At 44.2% G+C, this 22669-nt stretch overlaps 1 protein-coding gene across 1 annotated transcript in view; it reads right to left on the bottom strand.

Moving 5' to 3' along the window:
* Positions 1-6838: 6838 nt before the first annotated feature.
* HHAT (hedgehog acyltransferase) overlaps positions 6839-22669 on the bottom strand; it is a 366627-nt gene continuing 350796 nt past the window's right edge. Inside the window, 1 exon segment of the mRNA XM_040430369.1 lies at positions 6839-7049. Coding sequence (XP_040286303.1) covers positions 6913-7049 — 137 coding nt within the window. The 3' untranslated portion in view covers positions 6839-6912.

The following is a 22669-nucleotide window of genomic DNA, read 5'->3' as shown; positions in this document are numbered from 1 at the left end:
ATGACTATGAAAATTGTAGATTCACACTGAAGGCATCAAAACTATGAATTAACACGTGGAATTATATACATAACAAACAAGTGTGAAACAACTGAAAATATGTCATATTCTAGGTTCTTCAAAGTAGCCACCTTTTGCTTTGATTACTGCTTTGCACACTCTTGGCATTCTCTTGATGAGCTTCAAGAGGTAGTCCCCTGAAATGGTTTTCACTTCATAGGTGTGCCCTGTCAGGTTTAATAAGTGGGATTTCTTGCCTTATAAATGGGGTTGGGACCATCAGTGGCGTTGAGGAGAAGTGAGGTGGATACACAGCTGATAGTCCTACTGAATAGACTGTTAGAATTTGTATTATGGCAAGAAAAAAGCAGCTAAGTAAAGAAAAACGAGTGGCCATCATTACTTTAAGAAATAAAGGTCAGTCAGTCAGCCGAAAAATTGGGAAAACTTTGAAAGTAAGGGCTATTTGACCATGAAGGAGAGTGATGGGGTGCTGCGCCAGATGACCTGGCCTCCACAGTCACCGGACCTGAACCCAATAGTGATGGTTTGGGGTGAGCTGGACCGCAGAGTGAAGACAAATGGGCCAACAAGTGCTAAGCATCTCTGGGAACTCCTTCAAGACTGTTGGAAGACCATTTCAGGGGACTACCTCTTGAAGCTCATCAAGAGAATGCCAAGAGTGTGCAAAGCAGTAATCAAAGCAAAAGGTGGCTACTTTGAAGAACCTAGAATATGACATATTTTCAGTTGTTTCACACTTGTTTGTTATGTATATAATTCCACATGTGTTAATTCATAGTTTTGATGCCTTCATAGTCATGAAAATAAAGAAAACTCTTTGAATGAGAAGGTGTGTCCAAACTTTTGGTCTGTACTGTATATATATATATATATATATATATATATATTATATAAGGCCAGTTGTAGGGCTATATAGCATAGGAGAGATCCAGTGGGGGCAGCAGCAGTTCAGTAAACCAAAGATGGGAAGCCCAATGGGCCACTTCAGAGCTATTTTTCTAAAAGAAATGGACTTCAACTACAGGGTGGGCCATTTATATGGATACACCTTTATAAAATGGGAATGGTTGGTGATATTAACTTCCTGTTTGTGGCACATTAGTATATGTGAGGGGGCAGGTTGGTATTAGCAGGAGGTGCTCAAACCCACATGCAGTTGTGCATATATATAGGGGAGCAAATCCTGCACTTGTGGCCCGTTGCTAATGGCAATCCCCAGCAAAATGCATACGGTGGAGGATGCCCGCGGCGAACCACAAGTACCACAATAGACATCCTACACAAGGTAACAAGTGCGGATGTCATAATTAATATAACAATATAACAAAACAATAACAAAAACAGGTGCACTCTGCAGTCTCACTAAACCCTCAAACTGATTTTAAAATTGAGAGATTAGTCAACATGTTCTACGGTGTAGAACATGTCTAAGCCCGGGCACCACGCCAAGGTTTCTCAAGTAGCCAGGGACCTAACACTCTCCTACCTGAGCCGTATGGGCAATACCAGGAGCCAGTGGGCAAATTACAGGAGCATAAGGCCGACTCACAAACAGCTCACCAGTTACCTCCAGCATGTAACCATGCTTGCAATGAAAGGAGGGAGGAGTCTGCGAGTCCCACTCAAGACTGGCTGATATGTCCCAGGCCTCACAGGTGCACCTAAATGTGGCCTGTAGATGGAAAACAGGCACATTTAAATTGGAGTTTATACACTTCCAGGAATCTATAATATATACAAACTAAGAAGACAGGTTGGTATTAGCAGGAGGTGCTCAAACCCACATGCAGTGGTGCATATATATAGGGGAGCAAATCCTGCACTTGTGGCCCGTTGCTAATGGCAATCCCCAGCAAAATGCATACGGTGGAGGATGCCCGCGGCGAACCACAAGTACCACAATAGACATCCTACACAAGGTAACAAGTGCGGATGTCATAATTATTATAACAATATAACAAATCAATAACAAAAACAGGTGCACTCTGCAGTCTCTCTAAACCCTCAAACTGATTTTAAAATTGAGAGATTAGTCAACATGTCCTACGGTGTAGAACATGTCTAAGCCCGGGCACCACGCCAAGGTTTCTCAAGTAGCCCGGGATCTAACACTCTCCTACCTGAGCCGTATGGGCAATACCAGGAGCCAGTGGGCAAATTACAGGAGCATAAGGCCGACTCACAAACAGCTCACCAGTTACCTCCAGCATGTAACCATGCTTGCAATGGGAGGAGGGAGGAGTCTGCGAGTCCCACTCAAGACTGGCTGATATGTCCCAGGCCTCACAGGTGCACCTAAATGTGGCCTGTAGATGGAAAACAGGCACATTTAAATTGGAGTTTATACACCTCCAGGAATATATATATACAAACTAAGAAGACAGGTTGGCATTAGCAGGAGGTGCTCATACCCACATGCAGTTGTGCATATATATAGGGGAGCAAATCCTGCACTTGTGGCCCGTTGCTAATGGCAATCCCCAGCAAAATGCATACGGTGGAGGATGCCCGCGGCGAACCACAAGTGACATCCCACACAAGGTAACAAGTGCGGATGTCATAATTAATATAACAATATAACAAAACAATAACAAAAAAAAAAAAAAAAAAAAAAAACTTGGCGTGGTGCCCGGGCTTAGACATGTTCTACACCGTAGGACATGTTGACTAATCTCTCAATTTTAAAATCTGTTTGAGGGTTTAGTGAGACTGCAGAGTGCACCTGTTTTTGTTATTGTTTTGTTATATTGTTATATGTGAGGGGGGAAACTTTTCAAGATGGGTGGTGACCATGGCGGTCATTTTGAAGTCGGCCATTTTGAATCCAACTTTTGTTTTTTCAATAGGAAGAGGGTCATGTGACACATCAAACTTATTCGGAATTGCACAATAAAAACAATGGTGTGCTTGGTTTTAACGTAACTTTATTCTTTCATGAGTTATTTACAAGTCTCTGACCACTTATAAAATGTGTTCAATGTCCTGCCCATTGTGTTGGATTGTCAATGCAACCCTCTTCTCCCACTCTTCACACACTGATAGCAACACCGCAGGAGAAATGCTAGCACAGGCTTCCAGTATCCGTAGTGCACTTCTCGTATCTTCACAGCATAGACGATTGCCTTCAGATGATACGAGATGTGCAGCACCTGAAACTACGGATACTGGAAGCCTGTGCTAGCATTTCTCCTGCGGTGTTGCTATCAGTGTGTGAAGAGTGGGAGAAGAGGGTTGCATTGACAATCCAACACAATGGGCAGCACATTGAACACATTTTATAAGTGGTCAGAAACTTGTAAATAACTCATGAAAGAATAAAGTTATGTTAAAACCAAGCACACCATTGTTTTTCTTGTGAAATTCCCAATAAGTTTGATGTGTCACATGACCCTCTTCCTACTGAAAAAACAAAAGTTGGATTCAAAATGTCCGACTTCAAAATGGCCGCCATGGTCACCACCCATCTTGAAAAGTTTCCCCCCTCACATATACTAATGTGCCACAAACAGGAAGTTAATATCACCAACCATTCCCATTTTATTAAGGTGTATCCATATAAATGGCCCACCCTGTATATTACAAAAAATGGTCATTATCACTGCCCTTACACATTACAAAAAAATAAATAAATGAATAGCAGCTAGATTTTAAGAACAAGTTAAAAAGATACCAGAGATATTGAGTAGTAATGCAAACCTTTGCTTAAAGGGGTATTCCAGGATTTGGATATTGTTGGCCTGGCCATGAATATCTGATTGGACCACAGCCGATCAGCTCTTTGGTAGTAGCTTTGGAAATATGCATCTTTGTCTATTCTATAGTGGATTCAGTGGGCGCAGCACCAGCTCAGTCTACTACACAATGGATGGAGCGGTAAAAGTTCCGGCACCAACACTTCTACAGTGGGGGTGCAGGGTGTTTGACCCCTGCCAATCCCATATGGATGTTCAATCCTGATGGTAGGTCATCAATATAAAAATCATGGAAACCCTTTTAAGTGCTATATATACCACAGTACTGGCAGGTTAGTGATGCCAATACAATACATAACCACAACGATACTACAATCAAGTAAAAGAGTTCTCTGACTTTTGATATTGATGGTCTATCCTCAGGATTGGTCAACAATATCATATCGGGGGTGGTCTGACAGATACAGTAGTTTTAATGTATTTAAATGGCGATATATTTCTTTTTTCCTGGGGACGTTTTACACTTATTGTAAGTAAGTATCCAGGGACGTACATAGAAGCGACTGGGCCAAAAAGCAAGAACAAATGGCACCTTCTGGTGGAGCCGGTTCATGTCCCTGTCTGGATCTTGTATGTTCCACTTACTCACCTCTTCCAGAACCTCAGGGACTTGCGGTCCAGCGGTCCCACTCCTTTATTTGCTTCAGCAGACTAGAGATGAGCGAAGTTTGCAAAAATTTGATTTCAGCTGCTTCGCCGAAGTTCACAAAGAAATTTGATTAGTGATGAATTACTTTGTCATAAATTGCATTCCATTATATGTAGCGGGCACGGGGGAACGGCAATCGCTCAACTGCCCATCATTGAACCCCTCATATGCCGCATTCAACGCTAATCGCAGCATCTGACTTTCAGAGATTAATCAGGGGTTAACAAAAACAAAAAAACATACCTCATTCATTTGCTCACGGAGAGGCCGCCGCCGCCATTTTGATTGAAGAAAACACGGCTTCAGTGCGAAACGATTTGTTCCTGAAATTCGGAACTAAGTCAATTCGTTTTACTTTGCTTCGCTCAACACTATTCACGACAATAAGAAAATCTTCGTGTGATGGCCGTTTTTTAATGGCCGTTTTCAGAACCACTACAGTCTATGGGGCTATTCACATGACAGTTTTTTTATGTTAAGTGAATAGCGGCCATCAAAAAACAGACCTTTCTTATTTTTCTGGTTTTGTAGCCAAATGTACCCCAATGAAATAAATGGAACTTTAAAAAAAAAAAAAAAAAATCAACCACCTGCACGGTCAGGGACACATCACTGGATGCAGCAGGACCTGCACTTCCAGCCTGACGACGTCACATGATCACGCAGGTCCTGCTGCCTCCAGTGAAGAGTGAGTGTCCCCATTTGTGCAAGTGATTATTTTCTATTTAATCGTTGGCAATCGCTGGGGGCCATTATAATTACTAAAGACACTATGGGGACATATATGCTTCTGGGGGCACAATGGGAGGCCATCATATGTACTGAGGGCACTGCAGGGATAGGGATTTAAAAAAAAGCCAATAAAATTCCTCAGCTAAAAACAGATTCAAAATGGACATAAAAACGAATGCACACACTGATGCAGAATGGCCTTGAAAAGATGACAGCGCATCCGTCTTTAATGGCCGTTTTTTCCCCCGTTGTGTGAATGTATCCACTGTGGAGAGGTTCACATTACCCATGGAGAAGAAGTGGTTTCCAGCCCTCTTCCTTCCTGGGTCCCACAGCAGCTGTCGGCTGCCAAGGCTTGTATGCGCTTGCAATTATAAAACCTTATTACCTTTAATATGGCTTTTTGGGCTACTTTAGGAAATTACCTAGAATTGTATACTGGGTGGGACATACACTATGAGCGCCAAGGTCAACTGGGGGCATTTCTCCAAATTTTTCAGTGTAACCACGAAATATGCAATCACTATTAATGACCCCCAATTACACAGATTCTATACTCCATCACTAGATGGCTGAACACTGGGACCAGGACAATAATACTTCGTTCATCGGGCAATTGCGCTTGGCGGCAGGAGATCGTGCTGTCTAATTACATGGCAAACCACTAGACAGTATGAGGATGATCGATGGCATAGCGATCGCTCCTACCCATGCTGCGGAGGAAATCGCTGCATATAATAGCAGAGGTATCCTCCGTTAGCTAGCAAGCGATTGCGGGACAGAACGCTTCCCTCCAGGCAATCGCTTGCTGATCTGCCTTTCTAATACAGGCTTTAGTAGATGAGACCATAGACTGGAAAACGTAGTACTATAAGCTTTACAACCATCATTACAGCCATGTGGCATGATAGTTGAGGAACATTACATAACTTTATATACTGGAATATTAAAAAGAATATATCATAAACCAGATACTGAAAATATTTTTCCAATCTGTTTTTAGTTTTTGATTGTAGATTTTTTTTTTTATTCTACAGTATTTTATGTATACAATTATGGAGGTTGCCATTTTGCCTGAGCTGCTGCTCTTCTCACAGCGGGTCAGATGTATATACCGCACTTTACACCAACCACATGGACATAATAAACTGGTATCTGGAGATATCTCACTAAATTCTACAGGAGAGTGTTGTGGGCATGCTCTGTGTAGAGGCGGAGGAGGTGCGCTGTGAAGGGTGGATCCCAACAGTCGCGAATTGGACAGAATTGTTCCAAATTTGACAATCCAGACTAATTTGACCTGTCGGATCTGAGATTGGATGGGGCTTATCTGAACCCCACCCAAATGTAGACATTCCGGTGCTGGTTTGAGGGCGTGCCTGTGTGGTGGGGCTTAAATATCCCGAATGTACCAATACAAATGATGTTACCTTTCATTGCAATCATGCCTTTGATGATAATGAGATGTTGCTGAGGAAGTGTCAGAGTATTATGAGGCTCAGTGGTCCGAGTATGCAAGTTTTCTGGATGTGTATGCTGGTGGCTGTTGGGACTTTTACTGGTATTTAAAAAAATAAAAAACAGAATGTACAAAAGCCAAAGCCAATCTAGAAGAAACTTTTAAAACTAATAAAAATGAAATTATTTTATTATAAAAAATAAGAAAAATAAATGCTGTACATCAGTTCAATACTGGTCCCTTGGCCCATCTCCGTCTCTTTGAATATCCAGTGACTTGCACGAGTTATGAAATCCTCACTTGACTGGCGTGGTTCTTGAGCAAAGAGGAAACTTCCCTTTGTATTTAGGGTACAAAAACAGACTCCATTCAATCCCCACCTGGGCGAAGCAGTAAAGGCAGCCAAACATCACGAGCGGGATCCAGGGCCAACCTGCAAAAATCACCGGAGGAGAACTCATCACAATCTGTCAAGTTTCGTTTATCACCAGACTTTTGGAAGAAAAAAGCAGCAACCTGAGTGGCGGCCATAAGCAAGTTCTCATTTTCCCTAATTTTGATAAATCTCCTGCAATGTGTGTTTTTGTTTGTGGATTTTTTGCAGAACACAGCACAGTGGCGGTGTCACTATGTATCAGTGATTTGGGGGGAGGCAAGATCACTGACAGATTCCCTTTAAAAAAGGTTTTATTGTATGTAATAGAACTTGAACTCAGGAACCAGAGTTTACAGGTGATGCACATACCGGCTTACCACTTCACTACACAGCTTTATCTTTTCATTGCTGCAGTTGAAGAGTTGTATTTTTCTGTCCATCAGGGAACTTCAACATTCACTATTCTACTCTCGTATTGCAATGTATTCTGCGCTGACAGGCAGTTTATTAGACCCTGAGTTGAAGGGGGTCACCCCATGATTATTGTAAGAAAAAAATCACAATCAGACATCCTATAGTACATGGCAATCTCTTTCTAACAAAGCTAGAACCGGACCTGTACCTAAGGATCCCTTTACACAGGACGATATTACAGCAGATTGTTCCTTCCTGAGCAGTAGCGGAGGAGACCGCTGCATTTACATGAAGCGATCTCCTCCAGAGTATGGGGGGAGCGATCACTAATACCATCACTTCCCCATAACGACTCGTTTCCCGGCAGCAGATCTTGTCTACACAGCACAATCTGCTGTCGGGAAATTAGGATTTTTGTGTTCCAATTACCAGATGAATGAGTGTTTCGCTCGTTCATAAGGTAATCGGTGGTACATTTACACCGCCCAATCATCGCGTTACTATGAACACTCGTTATCGATGATCTATGCGATTGAGATGCATCCAGAGATTTCCCCATTCATTGCTCTAGTTATCCAGCTAGATTTTTTTCAAGCTGGCAGCTCAGAGAGCGTGTCCTGTCTGCTGCAGCTGATGCAGGATGGAACTGAGCATGTGCTTCCATCTCAGCAAGCAGGACAGAGAAATTAGAAAAATGGCAAACAGCAGGTGGCGCTATACAGATAGATTTCATTGAATAACTCAATAGCTATAATACATTTTTAATTACAAAAGTATTCAAATCCAGGTCCTGGAATATTAGGCTAGTTTCACACTGTCGGCAAGAGATCCGGCAGGCTGTTCCAGCAGAGAACAGCCTGCTTGGGCTCTCTGGATCTGGTACTAGAAGGCCGTTACTGGTCACTACCTGGCAAATGTGCAGAGAATCGGTCAGACAAAAACCGCAGATTTTTTTTATATTTGATCAAAACTTTTAAAAATAAAAGCAGTCATCATCTTTAACTCCCCTGTGGCACGAGTCCGGAGACAAATATATATAAAACTATAATAAATATTTGATGGAGAGTCTCAGGTACATTCAGCCGCGCTCACATTTGTTATAATAATTAAAGATAAATTAATATATGTATTCCCTTGACTTGCACACTATCTTGCATACAAATATCCAGCCCGGGATGGAACGTGACCTCATTTCCACTTGCCCAATATTAAACCTTAATCCTTAAATTGAAATGCAGGTTTTCTTTAACAGTCGTCTCGGAGCTAAGCGCGAGTTACATTATTTAACAGGTTGGTTAAGCTCATTACTCCGTCTTCCCTAAGCAGATGAAAAGTACAAGATTCGGATCCTCCGCCGTCTCAAGGTGACTTCTATGACGAATATCATCGAGTGGCGTAATGTTCGGTATGAATGACTTTCTCCTCCCGGATTAGAATTGATGTCATGGTGCTTAATTATAGAAATTCTGTCCAGATCTGTAGATCATTTCTTTTATTCTGAGAGCGATAATAAAATAAAATCTGACAACTGGAATTTTAGTCTAGTCCAGAGATATCACGTATAAGAGAAGACTAGAATGTATGACCGTCAGTGTTGTATCTGTAGAGGTCATAATGGTTGGAGTTATCAGACTCCACCACCACCACCACCACATAAGGTCCTTCAGGATTTTACCCAGAAGGTCCTCACTAGGCTGGCACCAGAAGCTAGAGGAGCCAGGAGACGTATGCCTATTTTAGTTGAGATTTTTTTCTCTAATCTGGGGTTTGATTTAGAGGTATGGTCTGCAGTAAGGTGTCTATACACTTTCAATAGTTGTCGCTTGCTTAGCCAACACCTATTTGTCTTGATATCTCCATACACATGTACACTTGTCTTAATCAAGTATACATATGTTGTCAATGGTGAGAACGGAGTAAGTCACTGGAAGGGGTTTACCCCAGAAACAGAGGGATCAGGCATATATGAAAATAAAGAAATAGTCGGGAGGCTCCATACATAAGATAGCTGGCTGGTCTCTTTTGAGGTCTGATTTGTGGAAGGGAGGACCTGCTCAGCACTGTCTAGTTATGCCCCGGATGCCCACCCACGAGAACCATAGGACAGTATACACTGATCAGACAGAAGTTGAAATCAACTGACAAGAAAACATTGTCTTGTGACATTGGCACCCATCAAGGGGTGGGATATATTAAGGAGGGTTTACACTGCATGATGTTACAGCCGATTGTCGGGAAGGACGCATTCCTTCCTGACAGTTGGCTGCTCGTTCAGTGATGGAGACCGTGGTATTTACATGCAGCGATCTCCTTCACAGTATCTGGACAAGCGATCGTTATTGCGATCCCATTCTGGGCAGGAGATCGTTATTTAGACGGCACGATCTGCTGCCCAGAAACGATGAAACTACAGGATCACCCGATGAACGAGTGTTTCGCTCGTTCATCGGGTGATCGGAGGCACATTTAGATGGGTGTTTGCAACAATGGCTGTTTCCGAAAATCGGGCAGTCTAAATCCAACTTTAGACACCAAGTGAACACATCATTATGGCAGTGCTCAGGGCCCACCACCGTTCCAACATTCTGGCAGGCAGGGGCGTTGCTAGGTCAAAACATTCGGGGCCTGGGCCCCTGATGTTTTGTCCCAGGCCCCGAATGTACTGCCTGCCTGTTAGATATAACTGTATTGCCATCCTCAGGACGGCAATACAATTGAATATAATGCACTGCAAGAGCTGAAGGACCTGTGATGACCTCACAGGTCATGTGATCAATTCTAAATGCAGTAGCTGAAAAGGACCTGGGATGATGTCATCATCAAGTGACCAGTGCAGGACAGGACGGCTCAGCAGTGAAGAGAAGCCCTGGGAAGAGGCTGAAGTGAGATCTGCTACATGAGGAGAGGTGGGTGAAGATTACTCAGTGTTAGAGGCAGAGCAATGTTGAGAGTTGTAGTTATTTAACTGGGACTGTATGTTAGGGCTTAAGGGGTGGAAGTTATTTACATGCGACAGTGAGGTGGAGTGATGTTAATTATATGGGACTGAAATCTGGAAGTGGCTGGGGTAGGGTGATGTTATTTACATGGGACTGTATGTTGAGGGGTAATGTTATTTATATGGGACTGCATGTTGAAGGCAGCTGTGGGAGGGAGTGATATTATTTACATGGGATTGAATGTTATGGGGTAATGTTATTTACATGGGACTGCATGTTCGAGGTGGCTGGGGAGGGGGTGATTTTATATACATGGGACTATGTTGAAGATGTCTGGGGGAGGGAGTGATGTTATTTATATGGGACTGAATATTAAGGAGGTGATGTTATTTACATGGGACTGTATGTTGAAGACGGCTTGGGAGGGGGTGATGTTATTTACATGGGACTGTATTTTGGAGGGGGCTGTAGATAGAGAGGCATGTTATCTACATGGGACTGTATATTGGAGGGGGTTGGAGAGATGGTGTGATGGTATTTATATGGGACTCTATGGCGGAGGGAGGGAAATAGTGTTATTTACATTGGACTGTATGGCGGAAGTGCTGAGAAATTATAATTTCTGAGGACACTAAAAGGAGGAATATAACTACAGGGGCCACTGCAGGCGGCATTATAAATATTGGGGGCACTTCAGGGCCAGCATTATAACAGTAGGGGGGGGATATAACTACAGGGAGCACTGCAGGCGGCATTATAAATACTTGGGGCGCTTCAGGACGAGCATTATAACAGAAGGGGGCAGTATAAATACTGGGGGCACTGTAGGGGAATTTTAAATCCAGGGGACATTAGGCGTTCTTATTACTACTGGGGGCTCTATAGGAGGGATCCGCATTATTTGTACTAAGAGCACTATGGGGGCCTTATTACTACTGAGGGGTCTGTAGAGAGCTTTATTACCACTGGGGGGAAAATAGGGGGCCTTATTTCTACGGGGGGCTCTGTGAGGGCATTATTAATAATGGAGGGCTCTTCTACTAATGGAGGCACTCTTGTCGTGCGTTATCACTGTTGGGTCCAGTAGGGGGCAGTATCACTAATGGGGGCATTCTAGAAGGGAATTACTATTGGTGGGACTATGAGGAGTACTGTTACTATGGGGGACACTCATTTTTCTTCAGGATAGTATTTGGGGGCACAGAAAAGTAAGGAAGCTAAGATGTCTGTGCGTCACACTCTGCAGAGACGAGGCGGCAGAGAGAAGTGTCCGGACCAAATGGAGAAGATGATGACAGAGAAGATCTACATCAGAGGAGATGTCACCTGGGAGGCCCTGGATGTGACAGATATAGCAAATACAGTAAAATGTCTTCAGTTATAGTGTTTGCGGGGGGGGAATTGAGGTTGTTCAACTTAGGCCTCTTTCACACTTGCGTTGTCCGGATCCGGCGTGTACTCCACTTGCCGGAATTACACGCCAGATCCGGAAAAACGCAAGTGTACTGAAAGCATTTGAAGACGGATCCGTCTTCAAAATGCTTTCAGTGTTACTATGGCAGCCAGGACGCTATTAAAGTCCTGGTTGCCATAGTAGGAGCGGGGAGCGGTATACTTACAGTCCGCGCAGCTCCCGGGGTGCTCCAGAATGACGTCAGAGCGCCCCATGCGCATGTATGACGTGCCATGCGATCACGTGATCCATGCGCTTGGGGCGCCCTGACGTCACTCTGGAGCGCCCCGGGAGCCGCACGGACGGTAAGTATGCTGCTCCCCCGCTCCCCACTACACTTACCATGGCTGCCAGGACTTTAGCGTCCCGGCAGCCATGGTAACCATTCAGAAAAAGCTAAATGTCGGATCCGGCAATGCGCCGAAACGACGTTTAGCTTAAGGCCGGATCCGGATCAATGCCTTTCAATGGGCATTAATTCCGGATCCGGCCTTGTGGCAAGTCTTCAGGATTTTTGGCCGGAGCAAAAAGCGCAGCATGCTGCAGTATTTTCTCCGGCCAAAAAACGTTCCGTTCTGGAACTGAAGACATCCTGATGCATCCTGAACGGATTTCACTCCATTCAGAATGCATTAGGATAAAACTGATCAGGATTCTTCCGGCATAGAGCCCCGACGACGGAACTCTATGCCGGAAGAAAAGAACGCAGGTGTGAAAGAGCCCTTAGAGAATTGGGCCATATGCATTGGTGCTTGGGCCCTGAATCTTTTGAGAACCTAGCAACGCCCCTGCTGGCAGGCATGGGTGCCGCTTTTCTCACTCTCCTGCTGCTGGGGTCCTGAGGGTCCATACCTGCAAGTCCTCCGTAGCTTCCTCTCCCACACAAGGTCCTTCCTGCTGACAAGGTCTCTCCTCACTCTGTGCTTAGCACCCTGATCTGTTCCAGCCTATGGCTTGTCATCTGTGGGTATTTAAGGCACCTTCTCCTGGGTAAGGGTACCTGAGCAATAGGTTGTTCTAGCTGGCTACTTTCTTGCGAAGGTGTGCTATTCTGTGTGTCTATCCGCGTACCGACCTCTGCCTTTTTAGCGACTCTGAACCTCCGCTGTCTGACCTGACTACAGCCTGTTTACCGTATTGACCCTTAGCTGCCTGTCCTCACAGCGGACTTTTTTAATGGATTTGTATAAACTCTGCCTGCCCTGACCTCGGTCTGTTACTAATTATGACTATTGCCTGACCCCCCAGTGCTTTGCACCGGTGCCTCTGAACCCCATGGGTCAGCTGAAGTACTCCAAAAGGTAGCTCCCCTACAGCAAAGTCCAGATTCCTGTATTGGAGTTAACGGGTGAATATCAGGAGACTGCCAAGATAATGTCCTTAGGATTAGTCCTAAGATAAAACGGTTGACGCAGTGGTTCCACACCCACTGCTTGTGACACTGATGTGTTGAAAGCAGGAAATGTGAACAAGCGTAAGGACCTGATCCTGCCACTATTTTACCAGAGCTGCATTCACAATTCTGCAAGCATCAGAGCAGATGGCCGGCTTTAGAGTCAGTCGCACTGCAAATGTTTTTAGAATAAAAAATACTTGATGCTCACTCAATGGTGTCTTCTGATCAAACTGCACAGTACCATATCATCTGTGAAATATTCCATATAGCTTTCTATGGGAGAATAAACAGGGACTTAAGGCTGCTCTGCCACTGCAAGCAAAAGCAAGCACAAAGAGTCAATTGCAGAAGGTAAAAATTTACTACTGTATCATCGCAAATGTACTTCTAATGAACAGATTATTTGGTTATTCTGCACTTTAGAGCTATATAAAGTAAGACTGGACAATAGGGGCGGTGGAGTCAGTAATACAGTTCCGAGTCTGACTCCACAATTTTTCCACACTCTAGCCCAGTTCCAAGTCTAGAGATTGCTGTTAGATATTTATGGCGCCCCCTGGTGTTCTCCTTTAATTTCATATGATAGACTACCTATATACAGTATTATGGCCCTGCCATTCAATAAGACGCAATGTCACCATACGGCGACTATTACATAATGTGTGAAGAAATCACTCCGCTGCCTGCGTACAAGAAGATCCAGGAGGTGGGACTCAGCTTATAAGGGTGAGAGAATCACAGGAAGAGCAGGAGGCGCAATATTTAGACATACAGGCAATTGATAAAATGATTTCTGTGCAAATAAATGTTATGTGTTATGTGACCTAAGGGACAAAGGTAATATTTAACCGCCTCCGGACCGCCTAACGCAGGATCGCGTTCCGGAGGCGGCAGCCCTGCGCACAGTCACGCATATACGCGTCATCTCGCGAGACGCGAGATTTCCTGTGAACGCGCGCACACAGGCGCGCGCGTTCACAGGATCGGAAGGTAAGCGAGTGGATCTCCAGCCTGCCAGTGGCGATCGTTCGCTGGCAGGCTGGAGATGTGATTTTTTTAACCTCTAACAGGTATATTAGACGCTGTTTTGATAACAGCGTCTAATATACCTGCTACCTGGTCCTCTGGTGGTCCCTTTTGTTTGGATCGACCACCAGAGGACACAGGTAGCTCAGTAAAGTAGCACCAAACACCACTACACTACACTACACCCCCCCTGTCACTTATGAACCCCTTATGAACCCCTGATCACCCCATATAGACTCCCTGATCACCCCCCTGTCATTGATCACCCCCCTGTAAGGCTCCATTCAGATGTCCGTATGATTTTTACGGATCCACTGATACATGGATCGGATCCGCAAAACGCATACGGACGTCTGAATGGAGCCTTACAGGGGGGTGATCAATGACGGGGGTGATCACCCCATATAGACTCCCTGATCACCCCCCTGTCATTGATCACTCCCCTGTCATTGATCACCCCCCTGTAAGGCTGCATTCAGATGTCCGTATGTTTTTTACGGATCCACGGATACATGGATCGGATCCGCAAAACACATACAGGCGTCTGAATGGAGCCTTACAGGGGGGTGATCACCCCATATAGACTCCCTGATCACCCCCCTGTCATTGATCACCCCCTTGTAAGGCTGCATTCAGACGTCCATATGATTTTTTCGGATCCACTGATACATGGATCGGATCCGCAAAACACATACGGACATCTGAATGGAGCCTTACAGGGGGGTGATCACCCCATATAGACTCCCTGATCACCCCCCTGTCATTGATCACCCCCCTGTCATTGATCACCCCCCTGTAAGGCTGCATTCAGATGTCCGTATGATTTTTACGGATCCACTGATACATGGATCGGATCCGCAAAACACATACGGACATCTGAATGGAGCCTTATAGGGGGGTGATCAATGACAGGGGGGTGATCACCCCATATAGACTCCCTGATCACCCCCCTGTCATTGATCACCCCCCTGTAAGGCTGCATTCAGATGTCCGTATGATTTTTACGGATCCACTGATACATGGATCGGATCCGCAAAAAACATACGGACATCTGAATCACCCCATATAGACTCCCTGATCACCCCCCTGTCATTGATGACCCCCCTGTCATTGATCACCCCCCTGTCATTGATCACGCCCCTGTCATTGATCACCCCCCTGTCATTGATCACCCCCCTGTAAGGCTGCATTCAGATGTCCGTATGATTTTTAGGGATCCACTGATACATGGATCGGATCCGCAAAACACATACGGACGTCTGAATGGAGCCTTACAGGGGGGTGATCACCCCATATAGACTCCCTCATCACCCCCCTGTCATTGATCACCCCCCTGTCATTGATGACCCCCCTGTAAGGCTCCATTCAGACATTTTTTTGGCCCAAGTTAGCGGAATTTTTTTTTTTTTTTCTTACAAAGTCTCATATTCCACTAACTTGTGTCAAAAAATAAAATCTCACATGAACTCACCATACCCCTCACGGAATCCAAATGCGTAAAAACTTTTAGACATTTATATTCCAGACTGCTTCTCACGCTTTAGGGCCCCTAGAATGCCAGGGCAGTATAAATACCCCACATGTAACCCCATTTCGGAAAGAAGACACCCCAAGGTATTCCGTGAGGGGCATATTGAGTCCATGAAAGATTGAAATTTTTGTCCCAAGTTAGCGGAAAGGGGGACTTTGTGAGAAAAAAAAAAAAAAAACAATTTCCGCTAACTTGTGCCAAAAAAAAAAAAAAATTCTATGAACTCGCCATGCCCCTCATTGAATACCTTGGGGTGTCTTCTTTCCAAAATGGGGTCACATGTGGGGTATTTATACTGCCCTGGCATTCTAGGGGCCCTAAAGCGTGAGAAGAAGTCTGGGATCCAAATGTCTAAAAATGCCCTCATAAAAGGAATGTGGGCCCCTTTGCGCATCTAGGCTGCAAAAAAGTGTCACACATCTGGTATCGCCGTACTCAGGAGAAGTTGGGCAATGTGTTTTGGGGTGTCATTTTACATATACCCATGCTGGGTGAGATAAATATCTTGGTCAAATGCCAACTTTGTATAAAAAATGGGAAAAGTTGTCTTTTGCCGAGATATTTCTCTCACCCAGCATGAGTATATGTAAAAAGACACCCCAAAACACATTGCCCAACTTCTCCTGAATACGGCGATACCACATGTGTGACACTTTTTTGCAGCCTAGGTGGGCAAAGGGGCCCACATTCCAAAGAGCACCTTTCGGATTTCACCGGCCATTTTTTACACATTTTGATTTCAAACTACTTACCACACATTTGGGCCCCTAGAATGCCAGGGCAGTATAACTACCCCACAAGTGACCCCATTTTGGAAAGAAGACACCCCAAGGTATTCGCTGATGGGCATAGAAGTTTTTATTTTTTGTCACAAGTTAGTGGAATATGAGACTTTGTAAGAAAAAAAAAAAATCACCATTTTCCACTAACTTGTGACAAAAAATAAAAAGTTCTATGAACCCACTATGCCCATCAGCGAATACCTTAGGGTGTCTACTTTCCGAAATGGGGTAATTTGTGGGGTGTTTGTACTGTCTGGGCATTGTAGGACCTCAGGAAACATGACAGGTGCTCAGAAAGTCAGAGCTGCTTCAAAAAGTGGAAATTCACATTTTTGTACCATAGTTTGTAAACGCTATAACTTTTACCCAAACCATTTTTTTTTTACCCAAACATTTTTTTTTATCAAAGACATGTAGAACAATAAATTTAGAGAAAAATTTATATATGGATGTTGGTTTTTTTTGCTAAATTTTACACCTGAAAGTGAAAAATGTCATTTTTTTGCAAAAAAATCGTTAAATTTCGATTAATAACAAAAAAAGTAAAAATGTCAGCAGCAATGAAATACCACCAAATGAAAGCTCTATTAGTGAGAAGAAAAGGAGGTAAAATTCATTTGGGTGGTAAGTTGCATGACCGAGCAATAAACGGTGAAAGTACTGTAGGTCAGAAGTGTAAAAAGTGGCCTGGTCATTAAGGGTGTTTAAGCTATAGGGGCTGAGGTGGTTAAAGAGGACGTTTCACCACTCCTGACATGTCTGTTTTAATAGCTACATGCATTCCCCATGTGAAAACAAATCTGGAACATCTATTCTGATGACTCTATGCTGTGCCATTCCTTTATTATTTCTACTAGAAGTTATGAATGAATTGCTAGCAGTCTGCAGTAACGGTACAGAGGGGGAGGTAACCAGTTGGGGGGGGGGGGGGGTGTACCTGCACAGACTTACTCTATTCAATCAGTGTTGCCATTTTCAGACTGTGCAGATACATCCCCCAACTGTTTACCACTCCTCTGTACCCTTACTGCAGACTGCTAGAAATTAATTCATAACTTCTAGTTGAAATAATAAAGAAATGGCACAACAAAGTGCCATGAGAATAGATGATCCAGAATTGTTGTTAAATGGGGAATGCATGAAGCTATTACATACATGTTGTCACGGGTAATGGGGAAGGGGAAAACACCAGATACACATAAAAGAAATAGACAACAGTCTAGGCCTCAAAAGCTAAGGAAGAGGGATGGTGACCTCCAAGTAATCCCTAGGCCTTTCCCTAACTCCTGCCAGTATGAGCAGATCCTGATGGTGAAAATGCCAGATACCTATGCCCTGCTAAAACTGATGATCTCTAGGATAGGTAGCAGGAGACGAGACAGCTGGTTCCTTCGCAGATGAAGAAACCCGCGTCTCCATGAGGTCTAGAACAAAAACACACCAGAGAACAACAAACAGAACAGGCAGCTTGTACTTCGCTTTGAGATGAATGGAGAAGCAGGAGATCCAAGACAAACAAGCTCTAGCAACTCCCAGAGGAAATATCAACCGCATGGTCAGCAGTGTGAGGCGGACCTAAATAGAGCCTCATCACTGATAACAAGCAGAACCTGAGGAGAGGTGAGATCCTGCCAAACAACAACATAGAGGAAAACAGAGAGACCTGTCAGATAGCCTCACGTGCAGCAAGTCTATCTGATCTTCTCACCTCTGTCAGTGGAGGGACCATGACAGTACCCCCCTTTTACGGGTGACCTCCGGACACCCAGGAACGACCTTATCAGGATGCGCCCTGTGAAAGACCTTCACAAGGCGACTGGCATTCGCGTTGGTCGCTGGAACCCACATTCTTTCCTCTGGACCGTAACCCTTCCAGTGTACGAGACATTGAAGAGATCCACGAAGAATACGTGAGTTCACTATCCTGGCAATCTGAAACTCAAGATTACCATCCACCATGATGGGAGGGGGTGGCAGGGAAGACGGTTCAGCAGGTTTGACATATCTTTTAAGCAATGACTTGTGAAACACATTATGAATTTTCAAAGCCTGCGGAAGTTCAAGACGAAAAGCCACCGGATTAATAATGGTAGAGATCTTGCTTGGCCCAATAAACCTTGGCCCCAACTTCCAAGAGGGTACCTTCAACTTAATGTTTCTTGTGGACAGCCACACAGAATCACCCACTCTCAGGTCCGGACCACTCATACGTCTCGTCGGCCATTTGTTTATACTTTTTGCCCATTTTATTTAGATTGTTTTGAATCTTCCGGCAAATAGATGACAACGAAGAGGAGAATCTTTCCTCTTCAGGTATACCAGAAGTCTCAGTACAAGAAAATGTGCCAAACTGCGGATGGAACTCACATGCACCGAAAAACGGCGACTTATCAGTGGACTCCTGTCTACGGTTATTTATGGCAAACTCGGCCAACGACAAAAATGAAGACCACTCTTCTTGATTTTCAGAGACAAAACATCTAAAATAAGTCTCCAGATTCTGTTTAGTGCGCTCAGTCTGTCCGTCCGACTGACGATGAAAGGCAGAAGAGAAGGACATTTGTACCCCCAGACGAGTACAAAACGCCTTCCAGAATCTGCAAACAAATTGAGTCCCTCTATCAGACACCACATCAGAGGGAATGCCGTGTAGTTTCACGATGTTATCGACAAACATTTAAGCGAGAGTTTTGGCATTAGGTAAACCTAATAATGGTATAAATTGCGCCATCTTGCTGAAGCGGTCAACAACCACCAGAATCAAAGCTTTTCCAGAGGAATTAGGCAAATCTGTGATAAAGTCCATGGACAAATGAGTCAAGGGTCGGGATGGGATAGACAAAGGAAGTAGAGATCCTGAAGGCCGAGTATGAGTCACCTTAGCACACGCACAAGTCTTACAGGCTGCCACATAGCCCTCAACACATTTATGTAACCCTGGCCACTAGAATCTCTGGGAAATGGGATCCACTCCCACTGGGATCTACTCCCAAGGTGTCCTGTAAGAACAGTATTGTGATGTTCCTTAAACACCTTGTGTCGTAGTTCCGAAGGGACAAACAACTTCCCTGGAGGACAGGAATCAGGTGCCTCTCCCTCGGCATCCAACACCTCTGCCTCAAGTTCAGGATAAAGGGTGGATACAACCACCCCATCAGCCAATATTGGAGCAGGATCCTCCGAATCAAAGCTAACCAACAAGGCATCCGCTTTGACGTTTTTAATCCCAGGGCGATAAATGACAATGAAATTAAATCTAGTAAGAAACGACCATCTGGCCTGTTTAGCCGACTCCAGGTAAGCCAGATCTTTGTGATCAGTAATTACCGTAATGGGATGAATCGCTCCTTCCAACCAATGACGCCATTCCTTAAAAGCCAATTACCTACATCATCATTTATTTTGGCAGAAGAGAGTTTTTTAGAGAAAAAAGCACAATGGCGCCATTTGCTAGGAGAAGGACCCTGCGACAAGACTGCTCCAACCCCTCAACTTCCACAATGAATGGTTGTGACACATCAGGTTGCACCAGAATAGGAGGAGAAGCAAAACATTTCTTTAACGCTGAAAAAGCATGTAATGCTTCTTCAGACCAAACTGAGAAATCCGCGCCTTTCTTAGTCATATCAGTTAAAGGTTTAACAACAGTTGAGTAAAGTAAGATAAATTTACGGTAGTAGTTGGTGAACCCCAAAAATCGCATGAGAGCCTTCAGATCTTCGGGTCGATCCCAGTCCAACACAGCACAGACTTTTTCCTGATCCATACGAAAACCCAAAGATGAGAGTAGGTACCCCAGAAATTGCAGTTCTGGGACCGCAAACACACACTTCTCCATCTTAGCATACAATTTATTCTCTCTTAGGATCTGTAAGACCTGTCTCACATGATCCTCATGCGTCTCCATATCAGGGAAATAAATTAAAATATCATCCAGATAAACCACCACAAACCTGCCCACCAGATGATGAAAGATATAATTGATGAAGTGTTGAAAAACAGCAGGAGCATTGGTCAAACCAAAAGGTATGATCAGATTCTCAAAATGACCCTTGGGAGTATTAAAGGCCGTTTTCCATTTGTCCCCTTCCTTGACTCTTATCAGATTATATGCCCCCCTCAAATCCAATTTAGAGAACACACCTTGGCGCCGACAATCTGATTTAAAAAATCTAGGATCAAAGGAAGGGGATACAGATCATGGATAGTGATGCGATTAAGCTCACGGAAATCCAGACATGGCCTAATAGTTCCATCCTTTTTTTTTTAACAAAGAAGAACCCTGCAGCCACTGGTGATTTGGATGGTCTTATATGACCTTTAGCCAAACTCTCGGTGATATACTCTCGCATGGCTACTCTGTTGGGTTCAGAAAGATTATACAACCGAGACTTTGGCAATCTAGCTCCAGGAATAAGGTTGAAGGGGCAATCATACTCCTGATGTGGACGTAACTGCTGGTCTCCACTCTTAGAGAATACATCAGAAAAATCCAAAAGTATAGAAGGTAACATTTTAGTAGTTACAACAGAAAGCGACGTGCTGAGACAGTTGTCAATGCAGTAATCACTCCAATCGAGAATCTGTCTCGCTTGCCAATCGATGGTAGGGTTAAGTTTGGTTAATAATGGTACACCTAGCACCTAGCAAGCCCTTCAGCACAAAACATGAAATGGATTCAATATGAGAATCTCCCACCTTTAGGTGAATGTCCTGCACCATTTGAGACAGACACGTTTGAGAGAGAGGGGCAGAATCAATTGCAAACACAGAAATATTTTTGTCTAATGCGCTTGTTGTCAAACCATGCATATGGACAAACTGGCCATCCACTAGATTAACCCCTGCCCCAATGTAAATAAATACTTCCATTTTCACAGTTTTGGAGTCTAGCGTCACCTTGGCAGGCAGGAGAAATTGGGTACTACCGGTAAATGACAAAAGTACATTCTCAGATTCCCCACTGAACTACCAAGAGTGAGAAGAGGACTAAACACATTTGTTTGTTTTTTCTTTTCACCTTGATGTTTAACAAAAGGACATACGTTAACAAAATGTCCTCCTTTACCACAGAAAAACAAAGTCTTTTCTTAACCCTAAAGTTTTTCTCACCTGGTTCAGGAGTGACTTGCCCCAATTGCATTGGCTCCTCACCAGACACGAGCTCGAGTATCTCTTTACCCAGAGTGTTAAAAGAGGCCGCTTCCCCATATGATACTACGTCCCGGGCGAGAGGAACTTTAGATCTCTCCCTCAGGCGTCAATCAATACGCACCGCTAGAGACATCACCGCCTCCAATGATTCTGGATTTTTGTGAAATGCCAAGGCGTCCTTCAGGTTCTCAGACAGCCCTTGACAGAATTGAGTACGCAAGTCTATCCGATTTTCTCACCTCTGTCACGGGAGGGACCGTGACACATGTCAGGAGTGGTGAAAGGTCCTCTTAATTTGTGGGACAATCCATTTACTATTAAAAGGAAACTCTTCATACTTTAAAAAGGCTGCATTTTGAAGGAATTCTAAATTAATAGGACATTAATAGGTTCCTCATTTGAGACTTCTATTAATTAGCAGAAACCCGCACAATTACAGAGTCTCTCTGTCACAGGTGAAGTTGCAGATAGCTGGAACATATAAATAAATGACCGACTGGCTTGATCCCAAACTAAGGAGCATATGGGTGAGCCCTTTAAAACCCTAAGAGCTCTCCCTGACTGCTATGCACATGCAAGGGTCTCAATGGTAGACGATTGCATGCCCACGTACCTAAGACTGTGTGACACCTGAAAACCCTATAATAGTGAGGGGACACGACCACCGGCTCCCTGCACTTAATACGGACGGAGTCAGGGTCACCTAGAATCAAGCCAGCAAGGAAACACAATAAAGGAAAAGACTTATCTGAGCAAACACCAGCAGCAGCCTCCAGCAGTGAACACTTCAGCCAGGAAGTAGTATAAACTGCAAAGTGAGGCAGTATGGGAGGTAATATAAAGGAAGACGACTAGTCTAAATAAGTGACACCTGGCAGAAGAAAAGGAGATGACAAAGTGAAACCGAAACAAAGAACGTCATACAAGAGGTAGAGAAGAACGTCTGTCAGACCTTCTCACAGAACTGGCGGTGACACTCTCT

The sequence above is a fragment of the Bufo bufo genome, chromosome 4 (assembly GCF_905171765.1).
Source record: "Bufo bufo chromosome 4, aBufBuf1.1, whole genome shotgun sequence".
In the NCBI taxonomy this organism is placed as follows: Eukaryota; Metazoa; Chordata; class Amphibia; order Anura; family Bufonidae; genus Bufo; species Bufo bufo.
The sequence above is the reverse complement of the archived record's forward strand: the minus strand, read 5'-3'. Positions and strand labels throughout refer to the sequence as shown.